This window comes from Apus apus, chromosome 1, assembly GCF_020740795.1.
Source record: "Apus apus isolate bApuApu2 chromosome 1, bApuApu2.pri.cur, whole genome shotgun sequence".
Lineage (NCBI taxonomy): Eukaryota > Metazoa > Chordata > Aves > Apodiformes > Apodidae > Apus > Apus apus.
Genome location: NC_067282.1, coordinates 137,122,316 through 137,141,140, shown reverse-complemented (window position 1 = coordinate 137,141,140; position 18,825 = coordinate 137,122,316). Strand labels below are relative to the sequence as shown.

General features: G+C 39.1%; 1 protein-coding gene across 4 annotated transcripts in view; it reads right to left on the bottom strand.

Moving 5' to 3' along the window:
- The window catches only part of LOC127392472 (solute carrier organic anion transporter family member 1A2-like), a 34,985-nt gene continuing 16,160 nt past the window's right edge, over positions 1-18,825 (bottom strand). For all 4 annotated transcript variants that reach the window (XM_051636453.1, XM_051636442.1, XM_051636422.1 and 1 more), the window contains exons 4-15: positions 18,344-18,476; positions 17,325-17,431; positions 13,938-14,084; positions 13,539-13,637; positions 12,803-13,036; positions 10,022-10,186; positions 8,358-8,553; positions 7,421-7,586; positions 6,184-6,368; positions 5,586-5,650; positions 4,921-5,038; positions 1-4,036 (exon numbers count right to left, since the gene is read on the bottom strand). In XM_051636453.1, the coding sequence (XP_051492413.1) occupies positions 3,877-4,036; positions 4,921-5,038; positions 5,586-5,650; positions 6,184-6,368; positions 7,421-7,586; positions 8,358-8,553; positions 10,022-10,186; positions 12,803-13,036; positions 13,539-13,637; positions 13,938-14,084; positions 17,325-17,431; positions 18,344-18,476 (1,775 nt within the window). In that variant the 3' untranslated portion in view covers positions 1-3,876. The remainder of the gene's footprint in view (positions 4,037-4,920; positions 5,039-5,585; positions 5,651-6,183; positions 6,369-7,420; positions 7,587-8,357; positions 8,554-10,021; positions 10,187-12,802; positions 13,037-13,538; positions 13,638-13,937; positions 14,085-17,324; positions 17,432-18,343; positions 18,477-18,825) is intronic.

Genomic DNA, 18,825 nt, shown 5'->3' with positions numbered 1-18,825 from the left:
TTTTTAAGATTGATGTAACATTTTTAATAATTACTTGCAAAATACTGAGAGACTTGACAATACGGTAGCTGATTAAATTAAAAGTTGCTACAGAGAAAATAATGCAAGTGGAAAAAAAACCCATAGCCTGCACATACTCAGAGATGTGCTTTTTACAAAGCATTGCCATTTTTCAGTAGGGTGCTGAGGACTCTGCTGATATTTCTTTGAAAATGGTGGGTCAGCACCTGACATTGGTCCAAACAACAACAAGAACGAACAAGCAAGGAACATCAGGGATCATTACAAAATGCATTGAGTACAAAATGCTAGATAAATACATGTGTGCACAGTTTGTGTACTATGGCCTTTAAAATATCTCCAAGATGCTTGTACAGGTCACATTGCCAGAAAAACATCAAATATATGCTTGGCAGTATCTGGCAGCATCTGCATCCAGGCATCACCACCTGGCCTTCCTCTGGGGAGGTTTAAAGATCAAAATTCCACTCATGGGCACCCTTTACTGAGTTGAAACTTCAGTGACAAAGAAACATGGTTGATAGTACTGTGAAAGCCATCTGCTCAGATCTCAGGCACTCAGAAAATAAACCTCCCATTGAGTTTTATTAATATTATATTGGACTTAATCAACTCAGATATTCATATGCAACAGTTTTATAAAAAAATTTACGCCTACTGTGACTTCTGTTGGCTTTATTTCTATTTTTGGCTTGTGCTACCCACAGTGCTTATGCAAGGCTCAGTGCTTGAAACATCAGCCCGGGATCAGCCCAGGCTTACGAGCACAGTGAGTATCACCTGAGTACCTAGTGTAACCCACAACAAGCAGCCTGTGTTCAAACAGCTGCCATGACAGTGTCAGTTTAGGGCTGAGTATTTAAATGTCTGATGTCACCTGTTTAAACAATAAACATCAATAAGGCCACCCATTTGTAAGTTAAGCACATGTTTAAATGCTTTGCTGTATCAAGGTCAGCCTGCTCTAAACTTGAAAGGATCAAGTCTATAGTTTGGCTTTGCATTTGAAGAAATAGCTCCAAGAGTATTTTTCTAACCTCCCAACCTAAGAGTGTCTGTTGTACCACATAGCATACCATAAAGGTTTTATGATGATTACTTTAGAGTGACCTGCACTCTCTGTTTCCTGGTTTTGCTCTGGGGAAGCAATGTTCCCACCACAGGCTTGTGCCAAGAAGCCTCTCAACCGTGCTATCAACCACCCAGCTTTCCAGCCAGCACCATTTCTGTTGATAAACAGTTTGAGTAGCAGGTTAATGACTTCAAAGCATCTGGTGAAGCTGGCCTGTTTCACTGCTACATTCTCAAACAGATTAATTGGAACAATTAAAAAGAAAGCTAACATGTCTACTGAAATGATAAATTTAAAACTTGGAAACTTTCTACCTGCTTCCTTCCATTTCAAAACACAGTGAGTTAACTAGGCCTGACTCTCTGGCACTGGTCCTTTTCAATGGCACAAATTTGCCTACCTAACAAAGCCCTTTTGTTTCCTACAGCTGTGAAACTTTGGTGCACTGTAACTTTTCATGTTTCCCAGGTTGCCTTGGCACCAAACTGTGACTAAATGCCTGCAAAAGATTTTTAACTCTAGCTTTGGAAGAATATTATACCTAGAAGGAAGAATGCTGGCTTTCAGTAAATGTCCTATGGTAGCAAGAACAATGCTGAAAACCAGCTGTGCTTCAAATGTCCATAAAGCTTCTGGAAGACCTCTGGCTTAATAAAGAACTGCACTTTCTGCTCTGCTCTGTTACAGGCTGCATCACATTTGTCTTTTCTTCATAGAACCACAGAATGTTAGGGGTTGGAAGGAACCTCTGGAGACCATTGAGTCCAATGCCCCTGCCAGAGCAGGACTACCACAGAATCTAGGGCAGGTCTCTCAGAAACATAAACAGGAGGGTCTTGAAAGTCTCCAGGGAAGGAGGAAAGGAGAATCCACCACCTCTCTGGGGAACAGGTTCCAGTGCTCTGCAACCCTTACAGTAAAGAAGCTCTTCCTCATGTTGAGGTGGAACTTCCTGTGCTCTAGCTTGAATGCATTGCCCCATGTCCTATCAGGCACAGCTGAAAAGAGATTTGCCCCTCCTTTTTGTCACCCACCATTCAGATATGTATATACATTAATAAGATACTCTCTCAGTCTTCTCTTCTCTAGACTAAAGAGCCCAAGGTCTCTCAGCCTTTCCTTGTAAGGCAGGTGTTCCAGTCCCTTAATCATCCTCACAGCCCTGTCAGATACTCTCAAGCAAATCCCTGTCCCTCTTCTTTTCTGCTTCCTCACATTGTACCTGTTTATCTGATGGAAATCATATACCTCTATCATCTGATATATATATATATCTCTGTGATATATCTTTTCAAAAGAATTAACTGTAAGGACCTCCTGTATTTGAAGAAACTTTAAATTTTGGAGCTGTTTTCCTGTTCTGTAGAAAGAAAATTATCTTTTGCCATTGATTACACAAGGACAGAAGGCAATTCCAAGCACTTATGGTATTAATAAGACACTTAAAGTAAACCAGAATATAACTTAAGTAACATAACTACTTTGGGGAAATACCATTCCCATTTTTTGGTGGCTGCAGGTCTCAGGTGGATAAAATTGGGGTAAGTCTGTCATGTAGATTAAACGGGTAGGAGACACTTGCAACTGCTGGAGCACCGGTCTATGGTAAAGTTTCAGAAGCAGCCTTCATGCCTTATGAAGTAGAGAAAAATAATCAGGAGGGTTTTTTTATTATTGCTTCCAACAGCTGTAATAAAAGGATCCGAGAAGTTACTGCACAGCCACCTGCAGTCCTAAGGGTCCTCTGCACTGGAGCCAAATAAGAGGCATTTCCAGTCTAGAAGCTAAACATGGATGCACTATACTCAACTAAAGATACACCTTATGTGACATATACCCTATCAGCAGGGTCTTTTCATGAGATATTTAAGATATCCCAGAGCAACAGCTCACTGTCAGCCAACCCGAAAGGGGGTTACACTCATTGTAACACCACATCTGAGAGAAATAAAAATCAAAGACTAGGAAGAGCATATGGATGACTACAGTTATGTAGCATGCAAAGAATAATTTGACAAGACATGAGAAGGTATAGGATTTAGCAGACAGCAACAAGGTAGGGAAAATGCAAGTAACATTCTGTCTTGTGTGGGTTACTCCTCTCTAGAGTAAATGCAACTGAAGTAACAAATCCTGAGAACATTTCCGTGAACTATCCAAATGTTAAAACATCAAGAAAACGGTCAATTTAAAAAAAAAAAAATCTATTTTTTTATTTGTTACTAGTACCACAGCATCCAGACCATGTAATAAAACAGGTTCCAATAAATGACCACCTACACTACGCAGAATAACAAACAGTCCCTGCCTAAAAAGACTAACAGCATAATTAAATAAATTTATTGAAAATTCAGGCCAAAAGAAGCTGCAAATCCTCTACAGTCCATGAGAGAGGCTCTGGCAGAACTTGCTGGAGAATTCCAGGGTGAAATTTGGCATCACTGGGGACAGTTGCAAAATTCTCACTATCTTCAATGAAACCAGAACTGAAAGCATATTCCTGCTTCATAGTCCTGTGCTCAGACAACTCAAACCTAAGTTTGAGTAAGTGGCATAATGTAAGTTTTCTTACTTCTGCTCTTTGTTCTTTTGTGCCAAACACTTTTTTTCCTCTAATTTCTGTTTATGAACTGATACTTCTGTAATATAATTAGGATACAACCATGTGTAATTCTATTAATCTCTGTCCAAGTGTTCACTAGTTAGACTATGAAATCTTTCACAAGAGCATATCGAAAATTTACACTGCAAGTTTTTTCCACAATATGTCCTGCTTTTAAATCCTATTTCAACGCTTCTTGTTCTTTATCCTGCATTTCTACTGGTGCATTTAGTGGGACTTGACTTTCAGATTTAAGCTTCTTCTTTAAAATAAGGAGAATTAGTGCACTTGGGATATAGGACACTCCACGTAACACTGCTGGCAGGCCAAGATACAGCCACCTGAAATAAAGGATGAGATTCATTAAATATGTGCATTCATGAAAAAATAGCAAAACTATTCAGTATACATTGCTTTGCAACAGTTGCCCAGCCACTCTAAAGCTTGTACCCAGATCCCTTTAGATCTCACAGAAGATTAATCAATATGAGAGCAGAGAATGTGTCAGTGTCAGTGATATGGCTCTTTTCATCACCCAACTTGAGGCAAATAATTTAGCCAGTGACATTAGCCACCTAGTATCCCTATGGCTTTCTCTGTAGGGCAAGAGTGAGCCTTGAAAAGAGCACCTCAGACCACCTGAGTAAAACTTTGGGGGTATTAATGAGCTAGCATTCTTCTTCCAAATCAACCTCAACATAGTATTAAAAGGAATCAGCCTAAGGCCATTAGTTCAACTAGACTTTTCTTCAAAATTCCCACAGTGCTCCTTGAAGGACTATAAAAGCATGAAGCGTAGTATCCTGGGCCAATTTACAACTTCACTAACTATATCCTCTCCATACATTTCTCCTCTCTTTTAATTTAAGTACTCTTTAAACTATTTTCTCTTCAAAGATGTTTCAGAGTCAGCCATTAAACATTTTTCCCACAAGGGCTTATTGCTTTCAATATTTTTTTTCAGTGTTTTAGGGTCTGTTCTCATGAAAGGCCATTGCTGAATGTCATTATGACACCAGAACATTTCTGTTCAGAATGTTCCAATGTCTGCAGCAAAGGATGCACTTGACAAATAAAGTCAACACCAAAGAAAAGTGTTGTGTCAAACTTCTAACACAGGAGCAATTTGTCTACTAGGAAAAGACAAAGAGTGTAAAATTATATCTCTATGCATGTAATAATACAGTAAGAAGGAGAGATTAAAATAAAGTAGAAATTATTATACCTGTATGTGACAATGTCATACATCCTACATGCTCCTTCTCCACCACAAGTCATAGTACCCCACTTTAAGCAAGTAGTATCTATCAAAGCTCCAAAATAAATGGGAGATGGAATTCCAGCTAAAAAGAATATTATTAACATTTTTGTGATTAGCATATTTCTTCTGATTAGCAGGTATACTATCAAACCTATTGCTTCTCACCTACTCCATCTGTCCAGTCCTCTTGCAGTCTGAACTGCATTGTCTGCATTTATGTTCTCTTTTCTTCCTTATCCACCTACCCTCAGCCAAAGATTTTATTTCCTGTTGCCTATTTAGCAATATATATATGCTGCTGTGATTCCAGTTTAAAACTCAACATTTTCTCTCATCAGTGAGAGTGAGTATTGTGTTCAACAAACATACAAGAGTGAAGGAATGTAAAATGGCTTTCAGATGAGCAGCAGATGTAGTCAGCCTATTACCCAGTATAAATAAATGCAAAGTGAAGGCTGTTCTTATTTGCCATGCTGCCTGGGTCTGTGAAAAAAAGCCCAAATTCTTCTGGATCCAAGGCACTCCAAAGAGGTAGAATCCTGTGCCATGACCATAGCCCTGATATGATCCTTATCTAACTCTAGATCACACCTAACCATGCTTCTGAAGTGTGGTAGAGCTTTTCTTACCAAATACTCTTGAAGCTAGTTCATGGATACCCACTCCAAATGACTTTTCTTCAGGCTTTAGAGACCTGTATGATAATTACATTGAACATCAATTAAACACAGTTTACCTCTGTTGTACTTTTTAATCAAACTCTTCATCACATTAGGCCCAAACCATTCTACTTAGAGCATTGGTTGAAAGAGTTCATTATCCTCATTAGGTAACATCTACTGAAGTTCTTTACCTGGGACTGCCAAATTACAAAAGGAAAAGCTGTTGTCCTGCTATCATCTACCCAGACTGAGGCTCATGCAAAGTGCAAGATAATTGTGACTTAATCAACATCATGTTGATGTGGTCAATAAACACATGGGTATCACACACTTCTCAATACCTTAGTGCCCCAACTCAGTGATCCTACACTAATCCAGGATAGAACTGATAGCCAGAAGCAACAACAGGTTATGAAGCTGACACTAAACCTTAACAGAGCACAGAAATTACCTAAGATGTTTCCTCCCTCCATACACAAACTAAAACGCTTGTAATTCCTGGGGGTGTTTGACCTCACAATAAAAAGTTCAGTAGGTTTCTTAAGATAAGGACATTTTACTGTACCTTATTAAGACCATGTACCCAGGCATGGCTGCTAAGGAAAAAATGAAGCTGCAGACCAAAGACAATATTAAAAAATAATGAAGGATCTTGCCACAGTTTTCTTCTCCATCACACTGGCCCAGAGTTGCAGAGACATTCTGAGATGAAAACCTTGAGGCTGCAACACAAGTGCAGTTCTCAAATACCTGTCAAAAGAATATTTCAATCACACAGACTTGTCAAAACTCACACACTGAATATGAAACTCAGGCCACTGGCACCTAGCTCACTTTCTCCTGCACTTAAGAATGTTACACACATGCAGCACTGCACTGCAGCCTCTCTCCCAGTCTGCCAGGCACAGGTTAGACAACATCTGTGTGTAGTGTATGGGATTGGAAAGAAGGAGGTCCTATTAGGCACCTGGGACTATGCTTCCTCAAGGAGGCCATGATCAGGAGAGCCCTCATATTTCCCAGTGCAGTCTGGTTATGTGGTCCTTCCAGTGTCAATAGATCTGACCCTCTTTTTCACAAGCTTAGTGTGTGGTCTTTCATATGCCAGAAGAGACCAGAGATGCTTGACTGAGGCTGGATTGCAATATTCTCACTCAAACACTTGCTTCTATTGAAATAACTGAGACTACTGCCAGAATAAGGGCTTTCAAATGTCAGCCAAGGTGAGCAAGGGCATCAGTGTCCAGCCCTTATTATCATCTAATACTTTTTAAAAATATTTGTAATTACAGAGGCTTCCTAAAATCTGTATAATTAAGGGTTTTGCTGAACTCATTATTTTTGTCTATTTTCAGTTTAATTAGAACCTTTTTTTAAATTGGAAAATGTAGTACTAATTAAGATAATAAAATTCTCTAATACATGGTTACTTGTTCAAATCTACAGGGTAAAAGAGATTATTAAGTCCATGTTACACAATTTAATTTTGGCTGAAATGTTCTTGTGCACTCAGGTTTCCAACTGGCAATACCTTGGGAATAATTCTGCACTCCATTTTGAGCATTTAAGATTCCTTCAGTTATTAGAAGAAAATAAGGCTTCATCATTATATTCTGTAATTTAAACTTAAATTTTTTTTCATACTCGGTTTGGAATTTCTGTTGCCACTTAATGAATTTGTCCAACTCTATTTATCACCTTAAATATCCAATTAAATGTATGGAAATTTCCCACCCCATATTGATAAGGGTATTTCACCTACTGTATTTCATGGTTGCAGTACAATAAAATGTATGCTTTACCACACTTTTTCCAGTTCCTCTTGAGGCTTTACACCCAGCAAGACAAGGTGAAACATATGTGATTCCATTGTTCCCACAAACAGGGTCCCATATTTTAAGCGGGCAATCACAATCTCTGTTGCAGCCAGCAAGCAGAGTATTTTCTGCATATGAAACTTGCTCTATTCTGAAATACATTTAGAAGGTGAATAAATATTTCAGTGATGAAATACCTACAGCAACCCTTTGTAATGGTTAAGATTCTATTCTGACTCAAGTGAGTGTTGATCCAGGACATGATCCTACATGTTCCTATCCTGGAATCAAGCCTTGCTATCTTCCATAGGATATTATGTTACATTACATTATGTTCATATTATCATTTCATAGATAGTTTTGCATACATTACAGCATTTTTCTCATCTATGTCATGTATGTTCTTGATTGTCTGTAAGCATTACATATACCTACATGTGCATTTTACAGACACACAAGCCCTCCCAATGATTAATGGCAGGCATCAAATCAAGAAACTGCAGATAAAATACCCTCTGATATCTTGATAGCAATCAAATTCCAATAAACAAGTGTAAGATAAATAATTAGTTTTGTCCCTCTGTAATTCTGAAATTGCATTCACATACGCCTAATTTGATTAAAACCTTCTTATTTTTACCTGCAGTTGCATGACTTGAAATAATAATTATATTAGTAAAAGCATTAATATGGACATGCAATTGCATGAGTCTTGATGTGATTATCTTTTCTATTATGCTTTACTGTTTAAAACAGGGATAACAGAAGATAGACCTATTGTCTCATGCAAGTAAAAAGTGTTGAGAATTTAGACAGTGAAGCTAAAATCTTGCAAAACTATGGAGTTCCTGGCTGATTCTTGAAAAGAAAAATCATTCAAGTGTCTGAAGATTTAAGTCCTCTTGTGTCTTAAAGAACATACCCTTCATAGGACACTGTTAGGCCAGCAACTGGTGAAGTGTCACAGACAGTCCAATAGGCAGCAAAGTAGAGAAGATATTCCAGTAAAGATACCCAAAATGCTATGTTCGCAGCCTGATAGATATTTATCTTGAATTTCTTCATGAATAAGCCTCCAAAAAAATACCCAACGCATACAACTGGTAAGTTGTAAACACCTATTTAAACAAGTGAAACTTCCATGTTAAAATAAAGAAGGAGACTATCAAAGATACTCATAAGGGAAGACTGTGTTTGGGAAATACTCATATGGTGTCCGTGACTGAATAATTTAACTACAGTCAGAAATGGACCTCTATTGGTTCCCTTGCACATCCAAAACATCTGCCAAAGTCAACAGCAGTTGGGAACTGTTTCAAAAGCAGGCTAGAGGGTAAGACAAAATAAAAATATTGGCAGTTTCAATACAGCCTCCCTAGCTGAGAGGCTAATTCAACAGGAAGATAAGCTAGTGGAGCACATCTTGCTGCACACTGATCAGCACAGAAAGGAGGAACAGGCGTTCATATTTGATGTGAGATTATGGAATGTGCTCTCATGCTTCTTTGTTGTTTGATACTTTAAAGAAGCAAAGACTGACTGAAAGACTGAAGTAACTGCCTGAAAAACAACCCAGCAATGCTGTGGCAATGCAACACAGGTAAGATGTATGATAGTTACATGCCTTTGGATGCAGCTAAAAAACGCTGGTAACAGAAGGCAACAGTAGTACTCATGAGGTCTAGGACATTCTGTGTGGCAGGCTTTAAAAAAGTGCTGCAGCTACTGTGAAAGATGAGCACTGAGTTAAAGAACAGAAGTATGGATACATGCATTTTAAGATGTTTCTGCTGTAATGATTAGATAAACTCTAGTCTAATTAAGTCACTGCAGTTAAATAAGGGAACTGAGAATTTAAGACATGATAAATTGAAAGGCTCCTGCAGTTTCAGGATATTTGCTTTGTGCTACAGCTACTTGCCATTACCATTCCCAAATGCATGACACCTTCTTGTCCTCACTCACAAAAGAAGACAAGCTGATAAAGAAGAGACAAAAAAAGACAGCTATTTGGTCAGTGCTTTCCTTCCACGGAGTTCTGCATATGAAAGAGAATCTGAGGCTTTCAGAAGGTCCAAGACCAGTACCTGAGGAGTGGAGATGATGGAAAGTTTTGAAGATCACTGGCAATATTAGCTGTGCATGGGTTGAACCCATCTATGACGTAAGAGGTCTTGCGATGTCATTTTCATGACCATGAAATCTACCCTCTGATTTATAGCATACTTTTAATTCAAGATAATGTATTCAAGATTATTGAACACATGCCCTCTTGGTGCAAATTAGCATATCATCTTGGAGATCAGAGCAAGTTTGACATCAGCTGAACTTTCTGGGCCAATTCAAAAGATAGGAAGTAGGTTATTACCTACTGCACAGAAAATCAGGAGATGCTTAGCAGAAAATGCATGATTATTTAGAAATGCTCTGTAGTGTGGACTCTCTCATTGTAGAAGCATTTGACCTTAGTATGCATATGTATACATGTACACATGACTATATAAATATACATATATATAAATAGAGATAAATTGCATAGAGACATCACTCCTTGGTAGAACACAGCAAAGCAAAATGCAAACATACCGATTAAAAAGATGGCATCCGATGCAGATTTTCCAAACTGCTGCTCCAAATACTTGGGCATGAAGGATATCATGCCATCGAAGGCACTGAACTGTAACACAGTTATGAATATAAATAACATATAAACTGGGTTGCGAAACAGAGCCTTGAGGAACGGGATAAAATCTGGAAGGAAATAATGTAACAAGTTAGTGTGATGCTTTATGAAATTAATCACTCATTGTTTAGTGAGGCTGAAGTGGGGAGAAGGAAATGGTCCTTAACTGGATCAGGCTAATTCTTGTGCTTTGCCAGACACAACAGGCCAAAGATGAAGTGCTTAGAGCAGCCTGCCCCAACATGTCTATTTTATGCAAAGGTACACATATGTGCATGCTAATGCATGTTGCTGCTTATAAAATATTACAGTAGTAATCTTACCATTAAAGTTTCCTGAATTTTTTTAGCTGTATAGTGACTGACATTTTCACCTACAGATTTCATAGTAATCATAGAATCATAGAATCATCTTTTAAACACTTGCTGGGATGGTGACTCCACCACCTCCCTGGGCAGCCTGTTCCAGTGTCCAATCACTCTTTTGGTAAAGAAATTCTTTCTAATATCCAGCCTAAACCTCCCCTGGTGCAGCTTCAGCCATTTCCTCTCGTTCTGTCATTACTCACGTGAGAGAAGAGGCCAACTCCCACCTCCCTACAACCTCCTTTCAGGCAGCTGCAGAGAGCAATGAGGTCTCCCCTCAGCCTCCTCTTCTTCACACTAAACAATCTCAGTTCCCTCAGCCTCTCCTCATAGGGCTTATTTCCCAGACCTTTCACCGGCTTGGTAGCTCCTCTGGACACACTCCAGCAACTCAACAACCTTCTTATAGTGAGGAGCCCAGAACTGCACACAGTGCTCGAGGTGTGACCTCACCAATGCCAAGTACAGGGGCAAGATCATCTTTCTACTCCTGCTGGCCACACTATTCCTGATACAAGCCAGGATGCTCTTGGCCTTCTTGGCCACCTGGGCACACTGCTGGCTCATGTTAAGTCAGCTGTCAAGCAACACCCCCAAGTTCTACTCTACTATGGAGCTTTCCAAACACTCATCCACAAGCCTGTAGTTTTGCATGGGGTTGTTATGACCAAAGTGCAGGACCTGGCACTTGGCCTTGTTAAACCTCATACAAGTGGCCTTGGCCCATAAATCCAGTCTGTCCAGGTCTCTCTGCAGCAACAACTGCAGCAATTTGCAGCAGCAACTACTCCCCCACCAGTCCTACTCATTTTTCTCTCATCCCATGCTTTCGGAGCATTCACCAAAAGCCTTATCCTGCATCTAGTGTTCAAAGGGAGTACAAGGGAGCCGAGGTGCAAATGCACTAGAAACCTGTGGCAACCTGCCCCCAGAGATCTGATCGCTGATTCCGGTTACTGCTACTGTGAGTGATAGGACAGAAGAGGCCTGAAGAGAGAGGTGACCACAGTTACTCCCACCATGCTCTCAAAGTCTGGATCTGCCAGTCTTCAGCCAAGTAAGAGTCTAAGGAACTAATTACACTGGCATAATGTCTACTAAGTCAGGATCTGAACCATAAAAGTACCCCACAATTCCTCTTTGCCTGAAGTTGTCTTTTAAATAATGTGCTGAGCTATTGTCAAGAAACTGCAGAAAAAACATAAGCACCCGTTGAATAATGACCATGCTTCGTCGAAGGAAATGGATCTTTCTGAGGCAGGCAAGAATATTACTAGAAGAGAATCCGCATGCAAGTCTTGCAAAAAAAGGCAAATACCCAAAACACTGTAAATAGGCTGTATTATTTATATATGCCATGCAGTTTATAATCAGAGCTTTTTGAGGAAGAGATTAATTTTAACTATAAATACTTAAATTTTCAACTTTAAATCTCTGGGGATATTAAAAAGCTGTGTGAACTCATTCTAATCAACTGGTTCCAAATGGCCCTGCTTGAGCAGGGTTTTGGACCAGGTGACGTCTAGACCTCTCTTCCAACCTCAACCATTCTGTGAAATGAAAAGACTCTTGATTCAGGATATTCTGGGACCATGGAGAGGTAGCTGGCACTTAAATTCTGAAAATTAAGATCCTGTCAAGGGGCCCTGAGCTCAGTATACAGCATCACAAAACTACTCTGAAGATCATAGCCTTTGATATATATTATTCACATACACTTCCAAGTGGCACCAAAAATTGAAGGAAAAAAAATAGCTTCCTACTGATATATAGGTCTGAAAGACCACAGATGTGAATGTTGCCAACAGTAACATGAAAAATGTAAGTCAACTAGGTCCTTGTTCAAGAGCCATTAAATGTTTATGAGAAACTTAAGCACCTGTCAATTCCCTTTTATGGCTTTAAAGTTGGACTCAAGAGATTCACAAGACCTGTGCTGGTTTTCTGTTTTTCTGCACAGTGAATATGGGGTACAAGCAAATAATATCTTCAGCTTGTCCACAGCTCACTGAAGTGTAATATTCTTAACCAGATTTCAGTGTACTAATTGTCTACCAGAAAGAAAAGCTCCAGATCTACATACACCTGAAATGCACGAGAGGGAAAGGAGTGAATAAAGATCCTGGACATATGAAATTGGATTTCTTCCTCTGCAAGGAGCCATTCTAAATTCCTGTGCAAATCCTTTGTACTACAGAGACATGAAAAACAGAGTATGCATTTCACACCTTGGACTCATCTTTACTTGCCAAAATACACAGACACAGTTCACAACTTAAGGACTAATTTAACAAAGAAATCAAATATAATATAACCTGCCTTTAGCAATTTCATACATGGTCTGTTTGGCTTCATCCTTATCATTTTCTTGCAATTGTATTACACTTTTTTCACTCATCTCCTCAGGTTCATCAGTTTCTCCTTCCTTTACAAGTGACTTGGGAAAAAACCAAAAAGGTATTCCTGCAAGAAGATTCACTGATGCACAAATCAAAATGCCCAGCCACCATGCTCCAACCCAACGGGCATCCGTAGTTGTTATAATTACATCTTCTATAAAAAGACAAAAAAAAAACAACAGCCAAACATCAAAACTCACACATTAGTTCAGAAGCATTTTTTCATGTCATTGTGTTTTCCTAGTAATCTCTGACATGTGAAATATTAAAAGCATTTTAAAGATTCTTAAAATGAGCCTGATGAAAGAGAAAAGTCTCTAGTTTTCTTTTCTAATGTTGCTGATTTTCTGGCAAATGTCAGTGTTTTATATTAAATTAATTCTAGCCCTTTCCTATGTTAAACCAAATGACACAACTGTTCATCAAATAATTTATGTGCAGATTCATTTGTGTATGTGTGAATTCAGGCCTTTTATAGAACTGAATATCACCTACAGATTTACCATTCTAAAAGAACCTCAGCAAACTCAGATAAAATTAGGACACCCCATATTAGCAAAGAAACATTTCAGTGTTGATAAATACACCATCACTGGTGTATTTATATAAATACACCTACTGATTTGTATGTAAGACTTTAAATATTCATGCATTACCTGCATCTACTGATCCCAGATCAACAAACAGTTCTGTACAGAACGATGCCAACAAGAAGCCAAGGAAGGGGCCAATTACAGCTGCTGTATGTAGACATCCTAAAGTATGAAAAGGAGAAAATGAACAAAAATAGAACCCAGATAAATTATTTTCTTGGAATTGCTATTTATGTTTAGGACAGCTTTACTGAGTAGACATTTGTGCCTAAAAATGGCCTCATTTGAACAAGTTCAACTCTAGCTAAATTACAAGTTTTATAGGATTATCATTTTAATAATGTTGTAATGTCTTTCTTCTCTCCTCCCTTATTGACTGAAGGGATCCATAATAACCCTTTCTTGTGCTTTCATTTATATGAGTGTTTACCTGGGGACAAACTTATAATAGGGTAGATTTACCCAGGTAGAAAGGTGAATTCTCTGCTTTGGCAAAGTCCTCCAAATATGAAATGCCTAAAGGCATGATGGGAGTTTCACCCATTCCTCGTACTATGTTTCCAACCATCACAAATATCCACAGCAAGGACCCAGGCTCTTTTTCACATTCTGTGAATAAAATCAGAAGCCAGAATTAATGATTGAATTCCAACTATCGATTCAATTCTAGAGATTAAGACAAAGAATTGACTAAAAGCTTAAACATTGATGGGTAGTAGGTCTGTCCTGTAAAACAGGGAAATAAGTAGCCACAATACTTGAAAGGCTCCAGAACTGAAAGAAGCTGTTTCACTTGCTGGAGTAGAGTTTAAATTCCACCCCTCTCTATGTCATACCTTGTCCAACCACAACACAACCCAGGCCCTTCCTTTTATTCTTTTCCCTCAGCAAACCTGTCATTTTCATGTCAGTGGAGAGAAGACAGTGCCTGAACACCAGTGATGAATGGATGAAAACTCATGCCTGACTAACCTGATCACCTTCTACAACAAAGTAACACATTCTGTTGACGTGGGGATATCAGTGGGTCTTGTCTATCTGGACTTGAGCAAAGCATTTTCCAGTGTTTCCCACAGTCTCCTCCTAGACAAATTGGCAAGATAAAGACTGGAGGGACAATCTGAGAGACAGGTGGCAAATGGACCCATAGGTCACACTCAGATGGTGGAGATTAATGGCTTTTACTCAGGCTGGCAACCTATCACAGGTGGGGTCACCCACTGACTAATACTGGTCCCCATGCTATTCAATGATCTAGATGATTGGATGGAAAGCATTCTCACCAAGTCTGCTGATGACACCAATCTGGGTGGTGAGGTGGAGGAATCCTGATGGGGGAAACCTGTCTTAAAGAAAGGCCTGGACAGTCTGGAAGGGTGGGCTAAAAAGAACAATCTGGCCATCTCTTTGAAATTCAGGAGTCTTTTGCAATAATTCAGGTAGCTTACATAAAGCCCACATGTTGTCATTTGATTATAAGAATTTTGTCTGAAATAAAGCAGAACACTTCCTGATTTCACAGTGATGTGCCATCATTAGCTTCCAAGAAAGCCATGCCAGTGCAGAAAATGTGGTGGTGTTCTACCCTTGCATGGAATGAGATTTCTGAGCTTTCCAGATTTTTTGCCTTGATTCAGACTGCTAGCCTCTGATTTACTGATGTTCATAAGCACCTAGAAAAGCACAGGGAGATTAAATTTGTCTGTGTTTAAACCATTGGCACTCTGTACAACAGTTCTTATCACCTGGAAACCCCAGCTCCAATGTTCACCTCAAAGTTCTGTTCTAGCACTGCAGATTTTTGTCTTGCACATCCATGACCTCCCTATCCAGAAATGGATCTGTCCTGATGCTATCTATCTGGGTATTCCATTTCAGATCTGGGACATCTTGAGGACAATGCAAGTTCTGATTTGGCAAATAATATACAAATTCCACCATAACTGGTGCATGTCACCAAATCCTACAGAAAGGTTTTCTACCTCCCCCATACCTCTGCTACTCAGAAGGTCAGTGTTTCCTTAAGGGGGCACCCACAGGAACATAGCCCACAGACTGGCCATCTGGGCACTGCTCTGAGGAAATTTCACACTCACTGTGACCTCTATACAACTCTCAATCAAGATCAAGATCCATAACAGTATATCTGGCCAATGTGCTGAATCTGACTGGGGATCCAGCTCTCATTTATTCACATTTGCCCTCCTACGTAACTCAACAGAATATTGTGCTGCAGACCAATCCTGTTTGTCCCTCATCGGACAGCTGAACCATTATGAATTTTAGTACTTTCTCTCCCTGACCTTGGATTTCTTCATCCCATGCAGTCTGCTTCAGATTTCACTGTTCTGTATGGCCTGCTTTATCATGCTGAGACTACTCTGTGCAAATTTGTTAACAAATAAAAAACAGCTTTGTTAGCAGAGACTGATTACTTTCTAAATTGAAAGCATTACTGTTCAGAGATCAAGCCTGGGTCTCCTGTATCAATGTCAGGTTGCTGTCAGCAAACATGGGTGAAGCAATCTACACACAGGTGTGGTCAAATTCAAATCAGTTTTTGCATCATCCAGGAGATGGACTCATATGCATGACCATCCCAGTTTTGCTTGTCCACAAACTAAGAGAGAAACAATCACTTTTACCCAAGTATAGTCATAGGCTTGAGGACTTAGGAGTTCTAGCATGTCCATTGAATGGCTGTACAATTTAGAAGAAAAAGCTTTACCTATCTCTACCTTTATTTATGCATTTATAAAATGAAGAAAAATGGTATCTGAAATCTTTGAATGAAAGATTAATACCAAGTGCTACTAAGTATACACTTTTCACAACTTTTCATTGTCAACATGGGAAAATTCATGCCTTAAGTGACATATAGTCTTGGAAAGCTTGGAAGCCACATCTGTTACTGAATAGAGACACAGAAAACTACACTACAAGACTATGTTTTCATGTCACTGTGTATATACAATATTACAGCAGCACCATTCTGCTTTGGCACAGTGATAGAACACCAACACAAAACATAACAATTAACTGTGGGATTCATCTCACCTAAATTTTCTATCCACCAATCATCTAAGTTTCCAATGGTCAGTAGACCCCACTGTAAAGGGCATGAATGTCCTTACAGCAAGGGACACACTCTGCAAGGACTCTGTAGTCTTCTTTGACCATCTATCAAGGGAGTCTAAAGAGATGGTTCAGATTAAATGCTTTCTTTTGAGTTAGCTAAAGAATAAGGAGATTAATCCAATCCTCCTTATGAGGATTTTGTGTATGAACATTTATTAGTTGCCTCTGAGCTTTTTAACTTCATAGTAGACACATACGCATTTGCTAGTGAACATACATGTTCCAGTCACCCAGAGAAGTTTCAGCCTAGTTTAAACTATGTTCTACTTTTTCTAAAAGGAAACAGGATCTACTTTTTTGTCTCTACCTCTATTTCTCATTCTTCTGTTTCTTGTGTGGTACAACAAAAAAGCATCCTGATTTGTTTTATCCATTGATCGAATATATTTCCCAGTTTCTTACAGTGTGAGAGTATTTCAAGTCAAAGGAGGAACATTTGTGAGAACAACCTGGTGTTACATTTCCCCAAAGTGGACTGACAGGAACGTAAACCAAGCTGTTCAGATGCTGTGAAAACTGCATGAAAAAGAGCTATGGCTCTGGAGGCACAGACTAAAGAAACAGGAAGGCTAGGAAATTTCCTGACTTCTGGCTTACTCCTGATCAAAAGCAGGACCCTGAAATAATTGCTTAAAAGAATAAAATCCTATTTACGTAAACATTATAAAAACTGAGGAAAAAAAATAACAATAGACATAGGAAGAGTCATACCTGTTGATGGTTCCTCTGTAGGTAAAGAGAATAAGCTTTGATTAACAAGGCATAGAGGCATGACTGAAACATTTTCCCATGGTGAAATACTGCTTTCAATACGATACCTGTTAGAATCAAAGGCAAGCATATATAGGTTAAGAAGAAATATATCAAAACTGCCTCATAAATCTGTATTTCAGTAATGAAGTTATCTGTAAGAAAAGCATGTAGCTATAGGATGAAGGAAACCTATGTCAAAACTTCACTGAGCCTCAATAACAAATCAGGCTAGGAACAAACGAAGTGTAGCAGGGAATCCACCAGGAGTTTTATTGAGACTGTTATCTAAACTCTAACGTAACCTTGTAACAAATGCTTAAGGATAGTTGATGAAACACTCTAATGAAATCCCTTCTCATTTTATATTCTAAGCCAATTTACAATCTAAGCAGAGGGTGCCACCAAGGCTGTCAGAGCCATAACACACTGGACATAACAAGATTAGATAATCTTCTTAAAACATATCTCAGTGATTAAAACATAGACAAGCCTAAATGGTTATTTAGTTAAGCCAAGAAAAAATAGTGAAAAAAAGTGGTTAAAGAATCATGATGGTCTGTAAAGGCCTTGCCAACCCAGCAATCAGGTATGATATGTCATCCAGGCTCCAGACCAAAGACATGTTTACAAATCATCCTGTATTGCCCACCAAAGCAGATAGGAGCTATAGTGTAATGTGGCAGTACCATAGGCAACTGTTTCTTGAGAGACTCCACACAAGAGGTAGTACAAGGGTCAAGGCAAGACAAAGCAAAGGCAAAGGAAGGTGGCAGCAGGGGGGTGACTCTCTTCAGGAAGGGATGACTGACTTTCAAAGCCATCTCAGAAGCAAAACAAAACAATCCACTCTACAATTACCATATTGGACTCATGCTCAGCAATGTCCCTCAATAAGCAATACCATTTGAGTGGGAGAAATTATGGATTAGGGCAAGCAAGGATCACAGAAACTGCTGTGATCTAAGCGAAATACTCACCTTCCAAATAGGAAATGAGGAATTGATATCAAAAGACATCCAAATGAATGAATTATGCAGCCCAAAGCAATTATTCTGGGTCTGTGAAGTTTTGCTCCAAAGTAACTCACAAATGCTATCAGCAGCAGGTTGCCTGTAAAAAGAACCAGGTCCTTATTTACAAACCAAGGCAACCTTTTCCCTTTTAAAGTACAACAAAAATTTGAGTATACCTTGTTAGCTCGATATCTGTTACTTCCTGTCTGGTAAAAACCGTAATTAAACAGGGAACTGCTTAAGTGATGCAGTAACGACCTCCTGTGACCTTTTTCTGAGAGTTATACCATGTGGAAAGAACATGAGACTAGAAGGCAGAATGGAAAAGAGAACATGTTGAAAGAGATTTTTGACTGCACCTATGTAAAGAAGAAATTTCCCATTCCTTTACATAGAAACCAGGCCCAGAGGCTGCAGAATAGTAGCTGTTTTAGGAAGTTTTTCTT